A 21,518-nucleotide genomic window follows, 5' to 3' on the forward strand; every position below is an offset into this window, starting at 1 on the left:
TTAAAAACGATGGCTTATAACCTGACGATGGTGTAATATCACCGAAACTAGTTGTTAAAAACGATGGCTTATAACCTGACGATGGTGTAATATCACCGAAACTAGTTCTTCAACTATTTTAAAGTTTTTTAAAAATAAAGGGTGCTAAAAGATTTTATTTTGTTTTATTGATAATAAATTATAATTTAACGAAAATCTTAATTGAATGCTGTAATTCACCCTGAAGACTACTAATATGCTACTGCAAATATTGACAGCAGGTTTAACAACTATAGTGAGGTCCACGTTATAATGGCAGTGTTTGATTAGCAATGCTATTGCTATCCTTGTCTATCATTCAACGCAGCTGATAGCCCTATCTCTTCCTCGCTTTGCTCTGTTGCCAGATCGCCTTTTAACAATGTAGAATTAATAATTATTTATTAACAAAATATTCCATCTTGATTATGAAATTATTGAAAAATACAATGTCTTGCTTAATAAAATATAATTGATTATTTCAAGCGAGGATGAGCAGTTAATATTAACATGATACATACCTGTATCAGCTACCGTCTATGGAAGGCATTGAAAAGAGAGAGGATCGGCAACGTTGTTCTCCTATTTTTCTCCACTCCCATTATAACGTGGACCTCACTATAGCTGTTAACCCTGTTGTCAATATTTGCAGTAGCAGGAGTCTACGGGGTGATTTACAGAATTTTATTAGGATATTCGTTTAATAATTATTATACATTAATTAGTATTTGAACAATTGAAATTTCTGATTTTTTTTCGATCTATTTCTTTATTATTTTACTGATATATTATGGTAACTTGATGAAGATTCAGTTGTTGAAATATAATATTCGAAAAGCTATATTCTTCAAGCATTTGAATTGTACTTGAAGCCTTCAATTGAGACTTCATTATCAATAGTAAATCAATAAATTTCAAAAATAAGCTCAATTATTTTCTACAGTACTTACTCAGAAATTGTTTGAGCATGATACTAGCTTTTCTTTCATTCTCGTAAAAGCGGACTGGACCCTGAAAATGATAAGAAAAAGACCAAATTAAAACCAGTGCACAAGTGAATAATTTGAAAGCATCAATATTTATTGTGGTATGGAATATGAATGAAAGATGGTTCATCAATTGAATGAAAAAGACTAAGAAATTGTCAAAAACCACAGATTTATTGATACTTAGAAAGACCGGTCAACCGGTTGTCAATCGATCCATTGTCACATTTTACACCATTGTCAATCTCTGATAAACTCTGTTTATCATTGACAATGGTGTAATAACCGAAACCGGTCTTCCTAAGTATCAATCAATCAGTGATTTTTGACAATTTCTTAGTCCTTTCCATTCGATATGAATAATTACCACAATATCATCTTCTCAACTACACAAAAAATGGTTCATCAATTACCAGAGGTTAGGATTACCAGAGCGTACTAAATACAGCTAAATTTATTCTAACTATTTATGAAATAACATCATATAGTACTCTTTTTTTTGAAAGTTTTTAATATAAAATAACAGATTAAAAACACAAATCGAAACAGTTATTTTATATTGGAAACTTTCAAAGAAAAGGGTACTATGATGTTATGAAAATGAGTAGCTCTTAATACAAACATTTTGAGGAGATATATAAATATTCAGTTCTTCACTCAGTATCTTATACGCTGAGAGGATGCCAGATTCAAACGAGTAATCTCTCCTATCTGAAGATACATTTCATTGATGGGATGGGATCGCTTGGAAAATACTGTTACAAATAGTATAATATTTGTCAATGATACAAAAATAAGCTCTCTGAATAAACTGTAAAGAATGAACCATGATATCGATTGATCATTATAATGGAATATATTCTAGCCAAAGTACTAGTTGAGAATAGATTCCTATTTCCAGGTGAGTTAGCGATTGATCAATCATCAATAACATTATCAAACCACGTTCAAGATGATTATGAGTTATGGGTTATAAGTTTGAATAAATTTCCTTCTTGCCTGAAGGTGATAGATTCAATAAGCTAGCTAAGAACAACTTCCTAGGTGAGTTGATGATTCCCTAGGTGGCGAGATCAATCAAAAATAGAATCAAGGAATACTTTTATAATGAATTCCTTTATCCATTACGAACTACTATACGTTACTTCAAGCTTTAACACTAAAATAACGACTTTAGTGTTAGTCGAAATTTTAGTGTTAAAAATTGATAAAACTTACATCTTGTGTAGCCATCACATAGACACATAGATTTTTGGATTTTCGATTTTTCGCCTTCCTTATGAATTCTACTAGATAAAACGAAACTCCATAAACATCATTCTACTATTAACATAAATCTGTTCATTCTAATAGAATTTATAAGGACGGAAAAGAATTGTACGTCCAAAAATCGATGTGTGTGTAACACATATAGGCAGGCTTAAGGCTGTGCAAAGGCTAAAAATAAACTTTCTACTAGTGATATTTTTCAAAGTTTCTTTCATTTGTATAACATCAAGCTATCAAAATGAAAAAGTTTTCTCAGGAAAAAAAAAAATTTTCTGATCATTACTTTTTGAGATATGAGCGCCCAAAGTTTAAATTTTTGGGACAGGACATTTCAAATTTGGTAGGCCTATGAGATAAATCCAGGAGATTCAGAGGATAAATTCTTCATGGTAACCTATTGTTGATTGGATAAAACAATTTTTTTTTTTGAAAATATCAATTTTTGAAAAAGTTATTCAATTTACCAAAAATAGCTCAACTAATCTCATTTTTGGTTATTTTTAGTAAATTGAATAACCATCATAAAAATTGATATTATTAGAAAAATTTTGTTTTACTAGATCAACAATACCATGAAGAATCTATCCTCTAATTGTCATGGATTTATCTCTTACCGAATTCGAAATGTTCTGTCCCAAAAATTCAAACTTTAGGCGCTCATATCTCGAAATTGAAGATCAGAAAAAAAATGTTTTCCTGAGAAAACTTTTCCACTTTGAAAGCTTGTTTATGTACAAATGAAAAAACTTTGAGAAATATCACCAGTAGAAAGTTTATTCTTAGTCTTTGCACAGCCTTAAAGTCACCCAGTATATTAAGTTCATTCATATTTTTGACCAACAGAGGTTCTCAGGTCATAGACTTTGTGCAAACATTACACTGGGAATCAGAGTTGAATCAATACCCAATTCATGCCGGAATCAGAGTGGAATCAATACCCAATTCATGCGGAATCAGAGTGAAATCAATACCCAATTCATGCCCATTTCACCCAATACCCTGCGGTCTCCAGTCTCTGTTACTGAGGCCACCAAACGGCGGAAATCTGATCCAATTGTGATTCAGGTTTCGATTATAGCAGCGGTACAAATCAATATTGTGTTCAATTGGTGCAGACTGCTTCACAATTGTCAGACCAAATTCACAATTGGCAGAATAAATACAAGAAGTGAACGAAATAATTGATCAGGTCGTTTCGTCGCGAAATGGCAATCGCTGCCGGCGATATATGATATGACGTCGCGGCGCTAAACAAATGTTTGGACAGGTTGGCTTGATCACTGGTCAGGTTAGGTTGTGATTCAGGTCAGGTTGGGTTCAGTTCCAGGTCAGGTTAGGTTCGATTCGATGACAACGCGGATGCCAACCGCTAATTAAACCGCAAATTGCTTTCCGCGTTTGAGATGGAGATTCCTCTACTGAGATAATGCCTGTTAGTCTGTGGAAATGATAGGACTACAGAGTTGCCGATTCTCTGTTATCATCACTCTAAATATTAGATAACTGTGATTCAATCTTAATACAATTCTTCTTTATCATCATCTACCAACTTATCAACGTATTAAGCATTAAATTACCTGCCTATTACGCATGGGAAACCATAGTTGGCAAGGTATTTTCCCCCTCTTTCTTCCAGCACACATCATCTTAGCAATATTGTCTTTTAAAGTGTTAATATCATTGTTACTGTTATCGTGATTGTTTTGTTGTATATTGCTTTCACTCATTGTATTTTTTTGTGTTGTGAATAAATTGAAATTCAATTCAAATTTATTTTCCAAAAACATGATATTCGATTATGAAATATACACCCACGACATCCCACACAGCACACTGATATAAAACGTTTAATAAACGTTACCTCTTAAACATTTAAAACGTTTAGACAACGTTGTATGTTGTTGACCATCACGTTTTCTAACCGTTTATTCAACCTTTAGTTTGGTACTGACCTTTACGTTTAATAAACATTTATTTAAACGTTGTATTCAACACTTCGATAAACGTTATATGAACGTTTTGATAAACATTATAGTCAACATTTCAATAAACGTTATATCAACGTTTTGATAAATATTATAATCAACCATTAGTTGGGCATTTGATTCTTTGGAGGTAGTACATATCTTTAGGCAGGACATACTAAAAGAAGTGCAATGCAAAGTAGCACAGCATTTTGCATCCATAGGGGCTTCTTCATATTTGTTTGAATGGAAGCATGAAAATATTTTATCAGACTATCATCTGTGAGTAGTGAGAAGTGGGAATGATAGGACTACAGTCTTGCCGATTCTCTGTTACCACCGCCTTCTGCAATTGGTTAGCTGATATCTGTGACAAGATATTCCGGTATAAGAAATATTGATATGTAGTATTCATAATAAATATCGGGGCACCGAGCTTCGCTCGTTATTTTTATTCATTGATAAACAAAACACAAAAATTCTCTAATATGATCGTGTTCATATTTCACAGTTGGCTATACGTCAGCTTATGAATTTCGGGGATGCGATATTTTGATTTTCCACAGAATCACTCGCTCACTTTTAACTATCCACAGACGACGAAAGTCTCAGCTGTTTCAGCCAAGGATGAATCATCCTTTTAATGTCGTTCAGCAAGTTTTCCCAAGGATGAGACCTAGTGCAATCGTATTTTTATATCATGAACCTACTATGTTCTAAATTTCGTGAAAATCGTTAGAGACGTTTTCGAGATCCATTGAACATAAATAACCAGATATGAATATACAGAAATTGCTCGCCTAATATACTTGGATATTAATTACATCATCACATCATAAGATCGGTCCTAGTGTCCGAAAGCGCTCCAAAAATGTAAAAAGAAGCTAATAGCTTTTATTTATAAAAATCAGACTTCTATGTCGTAATTTAAGTGTTCAAAAGTAATATTAATTACTGATTCATGTTTTTAATGTCAACTCTATATCAAATAATATATTTTATTCGTCAAGAAAATACATTTTTTCATGATCAAATAAAGAAACTGATAATTGATTTAATGATGTAGTTGGTCAAGTAGTAGTCTAGGAGCATTAGAAACTTTGGTCAGCTAGCACCGCCTTGTTCGTGGGTTCGAATCCCACCGATGGCATTGACATTTGATCATCTCATCATCCATCTCACTCTTTCTATTACCCACGTATAATCAGAAAGCTCATGTGGGCATTATATGCAATAATAAAAATCATGGATTCTCAAGTTAGAGATAAAATATTTTTGTAGTTAATTATGTTTCTACATATTTAACAAACGTTTTCGCAACAGTGCCAAGGTAGGAGAGGATAAAGCAATCTCCTTTGTTCAATAACATACTAATGTTCATTCATAGTTAACAAACGACTTGGCAACAGTGCGGAGGTAGAAAAGGATAGAGCCGCCTCCTTTGTGTGATGACTGACAAGGATAGCAAACCAACGTCAATCAAGTGCTGACTTCATAACGTGAATCTCAGTACAGTTTCATGATCAATACTCGATTCTCCAGTTCGAGTTGATAGCTTATTGAGTTGATCGATACTCGATTCTCCAGTTTGAGTTGATAGCTTATTGAGTTGATCGATACTCGATTCTCCAGTTCGAGTTGATAGCTTATTGAGTTGATCGATACTCGATTCTCCAGTTCGAGTTGATAGCTTATTGAGTTGATCGATACTCGATTCTCCAGTTCGAGTTGATAGCTTATGGAGTTGATCGATACTCGATTCTCCAGTTCGAGTTGATAGCTTATTGAGCTGCTTGATACTAGATTCTCCAGTTCGAGTTGATAGATAGTTGAGTTGATCGATACTCGATTCTTCAGTTCGAGTTGATAGCCAGTTGAGTTTATCGATACTTGATTTTCCAGTTCGATTTGATTGATAGCTTATTGAGTTGATCGATACTCGATTCTCCAGTTCGAGTTGATAGTTTATTGAGTTGATCGATACTAGATTCTCCAGTTCGAGTTGATAGATAGTTGAGTTGATCGATACTCGATTCTTCAGTTCGAGTTGATAGCTAGTTGAGTTTATCGATACTTGATTTTCCAGTTCGATTTGATTGATAGCTTATTGAGTTGATCGATACTCGATTCTCCAGTTCGAGTTGATAGCTTATTGAGTTGATCGATACTCAGTTTGATTGGATAGCTTGTTGGCCAATGTGGCACTTCTCTTATATCCCTCACTGTTTACTCACTCATTTTCGGTTCAGTATTGGTAATGTAATTAAGACCGTTAATTAACTTGTGAGAGCAAATCACGAATCACATCCCAGAATATTGCATGTAGACAGTGTATTCATATAGCCTGATTGCATAGGATGAATCAGTGATAATAAACGATCAGATTACACCTGATTGTGTTTTTCATCTGAAGCATACCAATAATGGACAAGTGATAAGTTTTGTCTATGAGAGAAGCAATTTGATATTCAAATTTATTCATGCAATACGTCAATTGATGGGAAACACTCAAGAATATGCTTATAGTATGTTGGGAGTTGAGAGATATATTCAGGATATTCAGTGGAGAGATATATAATATACAAGTAGTTCTGTGAACAGTAGACCTCGCTCAAGAATACAAATTTCAATCTAATGAGAAGGGTCAGTACAGTAGGTACAGTATTATTGTGAAGATTCAGCCATATCATCTATTATTTTCTCCATTGAAAGTGCTAAAGACACTGTTTCCAGGGACACCGGACTTAACAAGGAGTACCTTTATATCGTCTCCATATTTACAATATTAACATATATCACAAGTTTTCTAATAATTAATTTTAAGAAATCGGTCAACTGACGGAAGAATGGAATATGCAGTGGGCAATTTAGACGATGAATCGTCTCATAGACGATGGTGAGACGGAAAATGATTCTAAATAAGATGGGTTTGTTGGAGTCAATGACAGGAGGCTGCTAATGATGTTTATCATGAAAAGTGGATTCAATGTTATGGCTTGTTATGCCTATGCAGAATGTTAAAGCTCACAAATCGCTTTCCGATCTCATACCAAAAGGAAAATAAAAGACTTGACACTGTAGAGCGACACAAAAATGCATACAAGACATATACAATATATTTATTGTAACTGATAAACTGAAAATTCAGTTGAAAAATAACTAAAATAATAGCCGATAGTTATGAATAAAAGAAGTTGGAGGTTATGAAATGTTCATGATGTTAAATATTGTCTACAACTGAAAGAGTTGTTGATTTATTAATTGATTAATTTTCATGATGATAAGAATAGTCCACAACTAAAATAGTTGAATTATCTGTACCATAGACAATAATAGTTATTTATGTATTGAGAGCGAAAAACACGATTTTATCACTGGAATCACATACAATTTTTTTCTACAACTGCAGTATTGGACTCCAATACAATAAAGAGTTTTTTTTTATAATTTATCCAATTATACTTTGATGATTCGATTTAATAATGATGAGATGATTCAATTTAATTATTCTATATAATCATAATAATCTAATTCATAATGATATATTTTTAGAATGAGATAAAACAGTTAGTTTATTATCTGAAAAGAAAAACTGGTCAGAACGAGATTTGAACCTGGATCCCACACAGTGTGATACAACGCTCCAGTTCTCTCGGTCACCATGAGCTGTTGATACTGAATGCGAAAAAGAAGGAACATGAATTACTGTATCTTCAAAGAAAACGGCACAGGATACATTCAGATGGATGTTGGTCTGCGGTTTTTTAAGTTACGAAAAAACCGGAGGTCTTTCCCGCGGAGGTCTTCTAACGTTCCCGCGCCTTGTTTCAAAGAGCTTGCATACAAAATTTCAACCAAATCGATTGAGTCGAAACTAAAGTAACTCAGCTTCGCTTCGGTCAATTATATCATATTATAGTCTATATACAGAACCCTCTGCTGCTACCCCTGTTTTAAGAAAAGAATTCCTGGATATGATACCAGAATTCTCTGGAGAGCCATTATTATTAAACAGATTTGTATCGATTTGCGATAAAGTAGTTGCTAAGTTTTTTGTACAATCGAATCCCGATGATTTTCAAAATGAATATCTATTTTCTACTATTATTTCTAGACTCAAAGGTAGAGCTTTAGAACTTGTAACCAGTGGAAACACTTATGCTTGGCCTGAAGTGAGAAGAGTACTTCTCGACGGCTATCTTGACAAACGTGATTGTTTCACGTTGAATATTGAAATGACAGAATTGAAACAAGAAAGTAGCGAAAGCCCTTTTCATTTTCACGAGAGAATTCAAAAGATTCTCAACTTACAACTTGCATATTTCCTTACGAAGATGGCAGCAAACTCAACTATTCTATGCGAATACGCAAAGCAGCTTGCCCTTAGGGTATTTTTGAGAGGTCTGAATGAACCTATAGGATCACTGATGAGAACAAAAAACCCTTCAAGTCTAAGTGAAGCTTTGAGTATGATCACAAACGAAATGCAGTACAAAAACAGAAATAGTAATTATAATTTCAATCTCAATAAGAGACCAATCTCACAACCATTCCAACAACTTCCTCTGACTAAACAAATCCAACACTTTCCTCATACTAGACCAATGCAAAACTTTCCCCAAAACAAGACTTATCCGAACTTCCAAAACCAATCACAACAAAGACCAATGATTACACATCAAAATAACAATCAACAATTTCGCAACTTCAGTTCAATGAACCAACAGAGACCAATGTTTCAAAGGCAATTTTTCGGTCAACAACACAGACCACAAATGCAATCGCAACCAACTCCAATGAGTATTTCAACCAGAAACACTGAACTTGAACCCCCGAAAAAGAACCCCAGATTCAATCAACTGACAACCGAATTCGCTACAAACAATGACGAATTACTCAATACTAACAGAAACGAACTCTTGACTGACAATTTCTCAAATGAACCGTTCAATTACCCCGAAATGACTGGAAATCTCATGAACAATTTTGAAAACTTGGAATTGAATGATGATTACAATAATCAAATGACTTCCGACCAAACAGAACAAAATCATTTTTTAGGAGAAACGAGCCTCGGAACAAATTTTCAATTATGAACTTGCAAACAAAAGATAACGAACTCTCTTACTTTCTAGACCCACAAACGAACTTTCGAGTACTGATTGATCCCGGAAGTACGCAATCCTTTATAAAAAAGGTAATTGCACATGAAGGTTTTAAAGATTCCTTGAAACCAACACCATTTGAAGTTACTACAGCCCATGGTAAATCAAAAGAAAAATTCAGTGCTAAAATACCATTCCTAGGAAGAAAATTTGATTTTTTCGTATTTGATTTTCATAAAGATTTCGATCTCTTGTTAGGAATGGATGCTATAAAGCAATTGAGAGTAAGATTGGATTACATTAGTAACAAACTTTACTATGGAAACAACAAACAAGTACCAATACTGTATTACAATACAACTTTGCAACACAATGAACCTTCTAAAGTCAATAAACCTCGTCAACTGTGGACTTACTTGATTGAAGCACGTAGTCAGAAAACAATATCAATTCCGATAAAAAACGTGTCAAACGGAGAATGCTTTCTCAAATACCAAAATCTCTCTGGACTAGAAATTCCACAATCTATCCTAAAAGTTGAAAACAATAAAGCAATCTGTCTAATTACAAATTCATTTACGGAAGATAAAAAATTGACAATCACACGACCTTTTGAAGTTGAAAATTTGGAAAACTATGAACTAGTCCCTCATTCAAAATCCACCTCATCTCCAAACAGTAATAACTTGAATAATTTTGAAGTTGACCAAACTAGATTAGATCTTTCAACAATTAGAACCGAACACATGAATTCCGAAGAAAAAGAAGCAATATTAGAACTGATAAAAGAGTATGCAGACATTTTTCATGTAGACGGAAATAAATTGACATTCACAAATCAGGTCAAACATGTTATCAGAACAACCGATGAAATTCCAGTTTATTCAAGAAATTATCGATATCCTGTTGTTTACAAAGCAGAAGTTGATAGACAAATCCAAGAAATGCTAGATCAAAAAATTATTAGACCCAGTCATTCAGCTTGGAACTCACCAATTTGGATTATACCCAAAAAACGTGATGCATCCGGAAAACAAAAATACAGAATTGTGATAGATTTTAGAGGAGTAAATGCAAAAACTATTGATGATAGATTCCCATTGCCAAATATTTCTGAAATCCTGGATAAATTAGGTAGATGTCAATATTTTACAACTCTTGATTTGGCAAGTGGTTTCCACCAGATTCAAATGCATCCCGATAGTAAATCAAAGGATTTCTAGGACTGTTAGGCTATTACAGAAGATTCATAAAAAATTTCGCAGATGTAACCAAACCACTAACAAAACGCCTAAAGAAAGGAACCAAAATTAATGTTGAAGATGAAGATTATGTGAAATGCTTTGAATATTGCAAAACCCTTTTGTGTAATGACCCAATTTTACAATATCCTGATTTTTCATCCGAATTTTTATTAACAACAGACGCTAGTAACGTATCAGTAGGAGCTATCCTGAGTCAGAAGAAAAATGGTGCTGATTTACCTATAGCTTATGCTAGTAGAACCCTGAACGAAAGCGAAACCAGATATTCGGCAATAGAAAAAGAATTATTAGCGATAGTTTGGGCAACCAAATACTTTCGTCCTTACTTGTACGGCCAAAAATTCAAAATTTATACTGATCACAAACCATTGCAGTGGCTATTCTCAATAAAAGAACCAAATTCCAAACTTCTCCGCTGGAGATTGAAACTAGAAGAATACGATTACGAGATTTGTTATAAAAAGGAATTTTGAATCAAAACGCTGATGCTCTATCTAGGATCCAATTGAATAATAATGATGTTATTCCAGGTCCTTCAAGACAAAACACAGGTGAAGAAGTAGATAAGATAATAAACGAAGCTATTGAAATGCATTTTTCTGAACTTGACGATCAATCTATGATAGGAAATGTAGACGACAATGATGTACGTGACAACAACCTTGACATTCGAGAAGAACAACATGACTCTGACGATCAAACAGTGCATTCAGACTATCACGGTAATGAAATGATTGGAATTCAAACTCTTGACGAACCAGTAAACTTTGCTAAAAATCAAATATTACTAAATCTAGTGAAATACAATCCACGAAAAGTTAAATACAAAAACTATTTGAAAACAAGTGCCGAATTATTGTAGAAATTTCCGAGAATAATTTTGAGAAAGATGTAGTAGAATTTGTAAAAGAATATCTAGTTCCGAATGTAAAATATTGTCTATACTTTGAAAATGATTTCTACGAAAGATTCACTGTAATAATTGCAACTTATTTCAAAAATACACAACTCAAACTAGTACGTTGTACGAAAAAACTGATTGATGTCACAAACGAGGAAGAGATAAAAGAGATAATCGATAACTATCATGTCGGAAAGAATAATCATCGTGGAATTCAAGAAACTTATGAGCAAATTAAAAGAAAGTACTACTGGCCAAATACTCGAAACAGAATTCAAAATTTCATCAATAGATGCGACATTTGCTTAAAAACAAAATACGAAAGAGTACCCTTGAACTTGGAAATGAATCTTACCCCCACTGCTTCAAAACCACTTCAAACTATTCATATCGATAGCATTACTTTTGACAAAAGAAATTTTTGACGATAATAGATAGTTTTTCACGTTATGCACAAGCCTATCCACTTACTAGTGCACAAGGAATTGAAATAGTTGATAAACTACTGGATTTCTTCAGTCATCACGGTGTTCCAGAAAGTATAGTTTCAGATAATGGCACAGAGTTCACTAATAATGTGGTGAAAGAATTGATGGCACTTCATAAGATAAAGATTCACTTTATCAGCACACAGCATCCCCAGTCAAACGGCATGTGTGAAAGATTGCATTCAACCCTTGTCGAGCATATTAGACTCCTTAATAATCAAACTCAATTCAAAGACGATTCTATCGAGAGAAAAGTGAAACATGCAATTTTAGCGTACAATAATAGTATTCACTCTGTAACAAAACTAACTCCATTTGAAATTCTGAACGGACACATAAACGCAAATGCTTTATTTGACATTGACATTGGCAAACAGATGATGAACGACTATGTCAATCAACACAGAGAAAAAACCAAAAAGCTCTATGAACACATTAGAGAAACGAATCAAGCAATTAAAGAAAAGGTTATCGAGAAAGTGAACGAGAATAGAGAACCATTGCCTGAAATTCCATCCGATATCTACGTTAAAAATATGCAGAAACAGAGTAAGACAAAAAACAAATATAACAAAGAGAAAATCGAATCTGTGAACAGAGACCTTAAAACAGCTAAAATCGTACCGAGACACCATAACACAAAATCTAAAATACACCTTTCCAAAATTAAAAGACCTAGAAAAATCATCAAAACTAATGACATTGAAAAACCTAAGACAGTGACTCAACTGACTATTGACAATGACAATCCTTTTCCAGGTCCCTCTTCATCCTGTACGCAGCAAGATCAGGAACAGCAATAGACATTAAGAATGTTACTATTAATTCTGGAATTGTACCAATTAACCTTGGCAAAGCCAAACTTGTATATAACTCGCACGTTTTTGTACATAATTATGATTTGAAATCAATGTATTCAGAAATTGAAAATTTGAATAATTACTATGATAAGGTATCTCACTATTTTTGGAAAAATATTAGTATAAGTTCAAAAACCGATTTCGTTACAGAAAACAGTAGTAAATTAAGAGATGCAATCAACTATTTGAAATTCATCAACCATACAAAGTCTGTTATTGAAGAAAAATTGGAAATGATTTTGTTTTACAATGAAAACGTCAAACGCAATAAAAGAGGTTTAATAAATAGTCTTGGATCTGTTTTAAAATTTATCACTGGTAATTTGGACGCTTATGACGAACAAAAATACGATAAGTTGATTCTCGAACTGTATAATAATCAAGATAATTTAGCCAATCAAATTTCAAACCATTATTCAATCAGTCAAAACATTATTGTAGAATTCAACGAAACAATTAAACTTGTGAACCAAAACTTCAATGAATTGAAAGAGAAATTTTTGATAATTAATGATGATTTAAACGATTTCATAGAATTAGAAAAAATTAAAGATATTTTGAATCAATTACTTATAGCTTATAATATTTTATTAGACGTAGTTCATGACATTGAAAATTCTATTGCATCTTGTAAAGTAGGCGTTCTGCACCCTAGTATAATGTCTACTAAAGAATTGTTCAATGAACTTGTGAAAATTTCAAAATTCTATGACAAGAAATTCCCATTGGAAATTAAGTATAATAAGATGTTAGAAATAGAAAAATTGATTAATGTAGATTGTAAGCTAATTAAGAACGAAATCATTTATTTTCTCGAATTTCCGATTGTAGAAGAAGTAACTTTTGATCTTTTTGAATTATTACCAATTCCAAGTAAAGTAGAATCAAATTTTGTAACAATACTTCCACAAAACAAATATTATTGAAATCTTCTGATAGTTCTAATACTTTAAAAATTGAAGGATTGTATGAAGAATGTAGATTGATAGGAGATAACGAATGCTATCTGTGCTCATCCGAAGCCATCTCCCATCAACAACTGCAATGTGAAGCGGCTATCATATCTACTGGTTCCACTGACAACTGTAAATTCACCGCCGTCCAAATTGAAGAGAACCTCATCAAATGGATTCCCGAAATACAACAATATTTGGCAGTCTTACCAAAATTGGAGACCTTCCACATAGAAACGAAAACCGAAACTACTGTGACAACACTTCAAGGAATTTATTTCATCAATACAGCCGAAGGAAAAATTTACTATCGAGGAAAACCTCTGTTCCACTCTTCCCAAACGAGAGGACATCCAAAATTTCTAGAAAACATCCAATTAGAACTTCAAGATCATCAAATTCCAGATTTCCAAATTCATTTGAAAAATTTAGACAACTTTAACCAATTTAAAAACATTCAAGTGTCTCCAGTCATCCGAAAATCATATTTAACCACCGACATCAATGTTTTCACAACCATTTTGTACATTGTGATTGTTCTTTGCGTGATTTTCACCGTGTACAAAAGAATCTCCAAAAGAGGACAGCAACCTTCTTCAAGAACTTCGCTACCAACCCCCGAAGTTCTCTTTAGGGAGGGAGGAGTTACATTGTGAGAACCTACAGCAGTCAGCAGTTTCAATACAACTTCTTAGAACTCTCCTGGAACTGTTGGAGCCAGCTTTCTCACGCATCGAGCGTCAGTCCTGCTTACAACATCGAAGCGAGAGGTACTCACTTTATCAAAATTCACTTGTTTAAATTGTTTTATTCCAAATTTTGTGTTTTGTAAAAATACAGATATAATCAGCTGATTAAGAGTGAATTTCTCATGTTCGCGGCGCGTATATCTGTACGCACCTTTGGAAGTTGCCTCCGTTCAATGGCAAAAGAACGTTTTGCCCGGTATCTAAGTCATTGTAAGCAATTTTGCAAAGCAAGTTCATCAAGACTATATTAGAATGAAGATCTCAGACACACTTTTCTTTGCTTTATCTCTGTTTGTTTCATTTATCTCTCCATCATCATTCCACATGATGATGGAGAGATAAATGAAACAAACAGAGATAAAGCAAAGAAAAGTGTGTCTGAGATGAAATTCTTCATTCTAATATAGTCTTGATGAACTTGCTTTGCAAGCTGTGGTAATGTATTCCTATCATCAACAACAAAATTGGTTATGAATTTATAATTATATTGATATAATATCCCTTTCATGTATTGTTTCATCAAGCAACCAACATATATGGGATCACCTATGGGAGTCAGAATCACATTGAGCCGGCATTATATAATAGATTATGTCGTCGTGTGTACAATACTCTGGCATAAACAACATGGCACAGCTGCTAGCTGATTAGTAGTTGATAAACAGCTTAGAACAGGATATATCCACCTATTACAACTATTAATGTACCTTGTTACAGGAAACAATTGAATACCTTGCTATGAATATTTGATATATTATAATATGAATATGTCGATCAATATTTAGCACATACAAATCCTGTTAACCGATGAACAGCTTAGAACAGGACATATATCTATATCATAGAGAAACAATAGCGTAAGTTTAAACAATAAAACTTATGCTATCGTTTCTCTGTGTCTATATTCACCCATTATCAATGGGCCCGTTCTGTACATGGAATGTGGACATGATGTGGTGAATTGTCCGATTCACAATTTACCAGGTAAAAAGTTCCGCGTTCCATGGGAAGAGTTTTGATAGATTCTGTACCAGAAACCAGTTCCAGTTCCAAAATCCTGCCCCACAGTCGAAGCGTGGTGAATTGTCTGACCTGGTACAGTTCCAACTATCTGAGATCTCATTGGTTGATTATAGTAGTCTGCTTGCTTCTCTGCGCATGCGCTGATAGTTTGTTCTTTAACATAACCTATTTTTTAGACATGTAATCAAAATTTGGGAATGGAATAGTTTTGGGCCAAGCCTTTTGTTCCTTCCCAATCATATTAATATGATTTGTTATTGTATCCACGTATAAATAAGATATTATAAGATATTAAAGAATACATAACCAACAATATGATGTTTGATAACCATTCATTAAATGAATTTTTCTCTAAATAAAATTTAAGAGTAATGGAATAAAAGGAATGCACACTTTTCTAGACGGTAAGTTTGTTAAACAGCCTTTCTTCATTCATGCAGCTTCAACCAACGATTTTGAAATGGCGTTCCATTCTGCACTAGTCACGTGATGGAACAATTTACGATTGGAACTGGAACAATTTACTGTACACAGAACGTACACAATGTATCTTGGTACAGGGAAACATTTTGAATACCTTGCAATGAATATTTTATGAATTTTATGATGAATAATATATTTAGCACATACAAATCCTGTTCAATCGAATTTGGCTCTTTACTGACGCTTAACCGTCGTAATTTAATTACAGTTTGTGGACATTGGAAAGAATATCCCTCTAGAAGAAGGCTGATGGCAAAAGTTAGAGAAAAATGTTCATATTTAAATTAATTTCATATTAATTGGATGGAAACGACTTGATATTTCTAAAGATTAAACAAAGATGATACAAGGATAGCAACACCAATGGATTTTAATTTACTGCCATTTAACGTGAACCTCACAAATAGGAATACGATACAAAGATGATACGAAGATAATAAAAGGGTGATAGACAAGGATAGCAACACCAATGTTAATCAAATACTGTCATTATAACATGAACTTCTCTGATAGGAAGAAGATACAAATATGATACGATTATGATACAAGGATGATGGACAAGGATAGCAACACCAATGTTGGATCAAATACTGCCATTATAACGTGGACTTCACTTCAGTGACCATTCCAGTTGAGATCAGAAAACAATGTAAATCAAGTCTGACTTTTCAATCGGCAAGCCCCAGGGATGGAGTTGATTGGTGGACCTTTCTAATCAGCAAGTGACTAATCCGAGTGAGAGATATCTCCAGAGATTTACACCGTTGACGCGGGGACCATTAGTTAAGAGTCCTATAACTCTATAGAGATAGAACTCTATAGAGAGTTCAGGGACCATTTTTCACCTCCATCAATATGCAGTAAATTCTCGTAGCTGTGAATTTTATCGGATAAAAAACGCACGACAAGCAACTAGATTTCTTCGCTGAATCCAATCAGGCATGTGATGGCACAGCGTTGTCATACACTATACATTGATTTCCAAATACAGAATCTAATTATTTTTCAATCAGACACAATTTCCGCTACACTGTGAAGAATGGTTTTGTAGAAAACAAGTGAAATGAAATGAACAAATTATTAGGCGGAGTTGGGACTTTCAAGTCCTCTCTACCATTCAACCTTGAAGTTGCAGAGTGCAATGTTTGAGGGTTGAAAGGATCATATAAATAATTCATGATTCTTATTCTTGATAGTACTATTAGTTCTGTGAACAGTAGACCTCACGCAGTATTCTCATCCACGAGTACCTGATTGAAACCAAAGACCTTAAAGATGCATAGACTCACATGCAGCGCTAGTGTCGTACTTAGAATTGAAATCAGCCATTGAGGGGGCAGCCTATAAGATTATAATATACCAATGCCTTTGTAATCTATAATATTACAAATATATAGATATAATATCTCGTGCTAAAATACCCTAATGGCGGCCTTCAATTTCAAGTAAGAGCTATCATTGGGAAGGCATAGGCATTGTGGGTCTATATCTGTTTAAGGTCATTGATTAAAACTATAGACCTTATGGAAAGAAAGCAATAGACTGGCTTCTCTACACATCTGTGTAATCTCTTGTCAGCTAATTTATGATGCATAATTCAATAATCTGATTTTTACTCTAATATTGGCATATGAAGGAGGCTCCTTTTTCTTTATTATATCATCCTTGAAACGCAAAATTTCCAAAAACCTTGTATATAGGTCGACACGCAATTGAAAAAGAAACATACCTGTCAATTTTCATGGAAATCTATTTTGCTTTACGCCGTAAATGCACAACATATAAAACATTAAGAGAAATGCCACACCGTCGACTTGAATCTCAGACCTCACTTCGCTCGGTCAATTACATATCTTTAGATCCATTATTCATGAATCATAGATCATTATTCACAAATACATAGATCTATCGATCTTATTCAAAGATGCATAGATTTTCAATAACATAATATAGCTTCATTAACGGCTGAAATATTTTTTCAATTGATGAAAATTGAATATTGAAAGTGAAAGTATATGGGATTGTACAGGATAATCTATACTATAATAAAGGGAAGAACTGGCTTATACACGTACGGGATAGGAAAATTATGTTTCACGCATCATCATGTCTGAACTACTGCACTGATTAACTTGAAATTCTACATATAGATTCTTAATTAAACCAGAATGGTTATAGACCTATTCCAAATTCTTCAAAATTTCATTACGTCAAGTTTTCAGTTTGTCAAGTTTACGCATCACCACGTCTGAATTACTGTACTGATTAACTTGAAATTCTAAATAAATAAATTCTTGATTAGACCAGGATGGTCATAGACCTACGATCATTATTAAAGACCTACGGTCATTTATATAGACCTACGTATTTAAAATTCTTCAAAATTTCAATACGTCAAGTTTTCAGTTAGTCAAGTTTTAAAATAGACCCTTGTGAAGCATGTGTTACCTGCTAGTGTATAAATATAAATTCCGAGAGAAAATAAATACATGATCCAGTGTGAATACTACATAGAATTTACCAGAGTTATGTGGTAGGCCTATGTGATAAATTATTATTGTATGGTAAAATAACAAGCTACTCTTGATAACGTTGTGGCATATTGGGGGAAAACTTATTGATTGAAATAGATTTTACATGATGAAATGACATTAAATTCTATTGTGGAAATTGATGAATAATAATAATATTCGTATGGATTTTATTGGTGGGGGAGTTCCTGAATGAATTTCCACCTTGCCTGAAATCATTCTTCCGTTAATGTGCCTTAAAACTGTCAGTCAGACTGCAGCCGGGACTGACAGTTCAACTTGCCCATCTGATAACACGGGATAATCGAACTTGATAATCTAAAGCCGTGTCCACACTGAACATGTTTGTTCGACATACATGTTCAGCAAACATGTTTGTTGAGGAGCTCAGGGACAAACATCTTGAGAAGTTTGGACAATCATTGTTTGTCAAACAAAAAATTACAGGTTTTCCAAACATTTTCAGCTTTGACAGCTATAAAACAGCTGTAAAACATAAAACCTGTTCTCCTCACTTACAAAAATTTTGTTTGGTGACGCGTCCACACTGGCCACGGGCAAACATTGTTTGTCAAACATAATAAAATTTGCCCAAACTTTTTCAACAAACATGTTTGTCGAACATTTGTTCTGTGTGGACACGGCTTACTATTGGTAAAACTCAGAACAACTTTCCTAAATCGATGTCTTGTCATTCAAACAAGACTCATGAAATACTTGTAAAATCTGAATTAACAGGAAGCAAAATGTACAGATTTTAATGCTCAATCTTTTCCACTCGAAAATGTTATAGTTTTTTATAAATTTTTCAGTTCTAATTGTATCTGAAGCCTGATAATTGGGAATATAAAATCAAATTTTGCATAGATGGGGCAGAGCTCCTGGAATTTTTACAGATATGAAACTTGTGGCAGTTGATCAATGACTATTTTAGGTATAAATTCGATCAAAATCGTTGGAACCGTTTTCGAGAAAACCCCTGTTTTTGACAACATTTTCGCCATCTTGAATTGCATTTGATCGAAATTGTTCGTGTCGGATCCTTATATTGTAAGGACCTTAAGTTCCAAAATTCAAGTCATTCCGTTAATTGGGAGATGATATATCGTGTACATAGACGCACATACACTCATAAAAGTTGCGTACAGCAGCATATACGCGCTTCCAACCCGCACCGAGCACGCTCTGCCCTAGTACCGCCCTCGTTTCTCCATCGTACCGCAGTCGCTCCACCCCCGCTCTGCAGTCGCACCCATCATGAACGTTACAGAAGATGTTAGATCTTATCGCGTTCCCCGGTCGAACCACTCTTGCTCCCCGGTCGATCATCAATCGCTCTGCTGGAGTGACGTTCGGTTGCGGAGCAGAGCGAAAGTCTGTACGCACCTATACACACACACACACACATACAGACCAATACCCAAAAACTATTTTTTTGGACTCAGGGGACCTTGAGACGTATAGAAATTGGGGTACCTTATTTTTTTTCGGAAAGCAATTCTTTTTTACCTATGGTAATAGGGCAAGGAAAGTAAAAATCATATCAATACATGCCAGAATAAATTATTGAATAAAAACTTGATTTTTCATCTCAAATCTCCATCAAAAGCCTAGAAAATAAAACAAGTTCGTTATTTGATAACAGCACTTAATTATCCCAGATCAAATCCCAGCTAATTCCAGAACCTGATAAAATAAGTGGATCCGAAGCTGCGGAGGTATTATGTCGAGTTTGAGGTGGATTAACAAAATGAGTGAGCTACTCAAGTTTTATCCCAGTAATGAACAAGCAGTATAAAATTAAATGATGGGCTTGGGGTCTCAAGTTCTCAAGAATCGAGCTGGTTTTCTTGTCCGATATCTTGCTAGATACAACGTGATATTCTTTCTTTCTCTCTCTCCTCCTCACTGTTTCTCTCTCTTCCTATATCTTCCTATTTCTTCCTTCCTCTTTCTCTCTCTCTCTATTCCTCTCTCTCTCTTTTATCCTCAAACTCTTCCTCTCTCTTTCTTCCACTCTCGCTCTCTCTCTCTCTCTCTGTCTCTCACTCCGTCTTTCCCTCTCTTTTTCTTCCTCTCTGGGAAATTTCTCCTCTCGAGTGAAACCGCTCTTCCCCTTATCATGATAATTTCCCGACCGAGCGGTTAGAGTTGTTTTTGCTCTCGGCTTAACGCGGCTAAGAAACTTTGATTTATAGAGGGAAACTTGTAAGTTATATCAGATTGAACAAGTTGCTTGGACAAGTTGTTCCTGAGACAACTTGCCTGACCAACAATTGTGGATTCTGAGTGTGCTTCTTTGGAGGGAAAGCACTTAGTATGTGCTTCAGGTGTTTTCTGGCTGGGAAAGCTCGACTGGAAAAGCTCCAGCTGCTCCCGCGGGTACAATCGGCTGCAAGTGACTCCATGTTCCAAATACTCAACAGCTAGCCCACTTGATGGTTCTCCACAGTTTTCACGCCTTTTTCTTGTCTATCAACACGTATTGAAATATCTATGAGTTTCATAAATAGTATAATAATCATTATCAAACGAAAATCCAAATTTAATTTTGTAAATCACCCTGAAGACTTCTGCTGTTGCAAATATTGACAACAGGGTTATCAACTAGATGGAAATTCGAGGAGCGCTACTATACAAAAATGATCTTGTCAACCCGGTAATCGAACCCGGTACCTCCTAATTGCTAGTGAGGAATGCTTACCCTTACACCAAACTGACAATCTCTGAGTAGCATAATTGTATCATATGTACTCTGTGTATTGAAGCTAGATTCATGATTCTGTCTCTCACCTTTTTCTTTGTTTTTGACAGGTATCGCTCAATATTATTTTTGTTATGGCATTAAAATTCAACTCATAATCATGATAACTACAACATGATTATCAAATGCATGAATGAATATCATTTTTTCACCCTCTGT

The 21,518-nt window shown here is 34.3% G+C and overlaps 1 protein-coding gene across 3 annotated transcripts in view; it reads right to left on the reverse strand.

Annotated features, from left to right (window-relative positions):
- The window catches only part of LOC111062208 (gamma-aminobutyric acid type B receptor subunit 2-like), a 623,739-nt gene that overhangs the window by 30,995 nt on the left and 571,226 nt on the right, over positions 1–21,518 (reverse strand). For all 3 annotated transcript variants that reach the window (XM_039431291.1, XM_039431289.1, XM_039431292.1), the window contains exon 9: positions 969–1,029. In XM_039431291.1, the coding sequence (XP_039287225.1) occupies positions 969–1,029 (61 nt within the window). The remainder of the gene's footprint in view (positions 1–968; positions 1,030–21,518) is intronic.

The sequence above is a fragment of the Nilaparvata lugens genome, chromosome 6, assembly GCF_014356525.2.
Source record: "Nilaparvata lugens isolate BPH chromosome 6, ASM1435652v1, whole genome shotgun sequence".
NCBI classification, from domain to species: domain Eukaryota; kingdom Metazoa; phylum Arthropoda; class Insecta; order Hemiptera; family Delphacidae; genus Nilaparvata; species Nilaparvata lugens.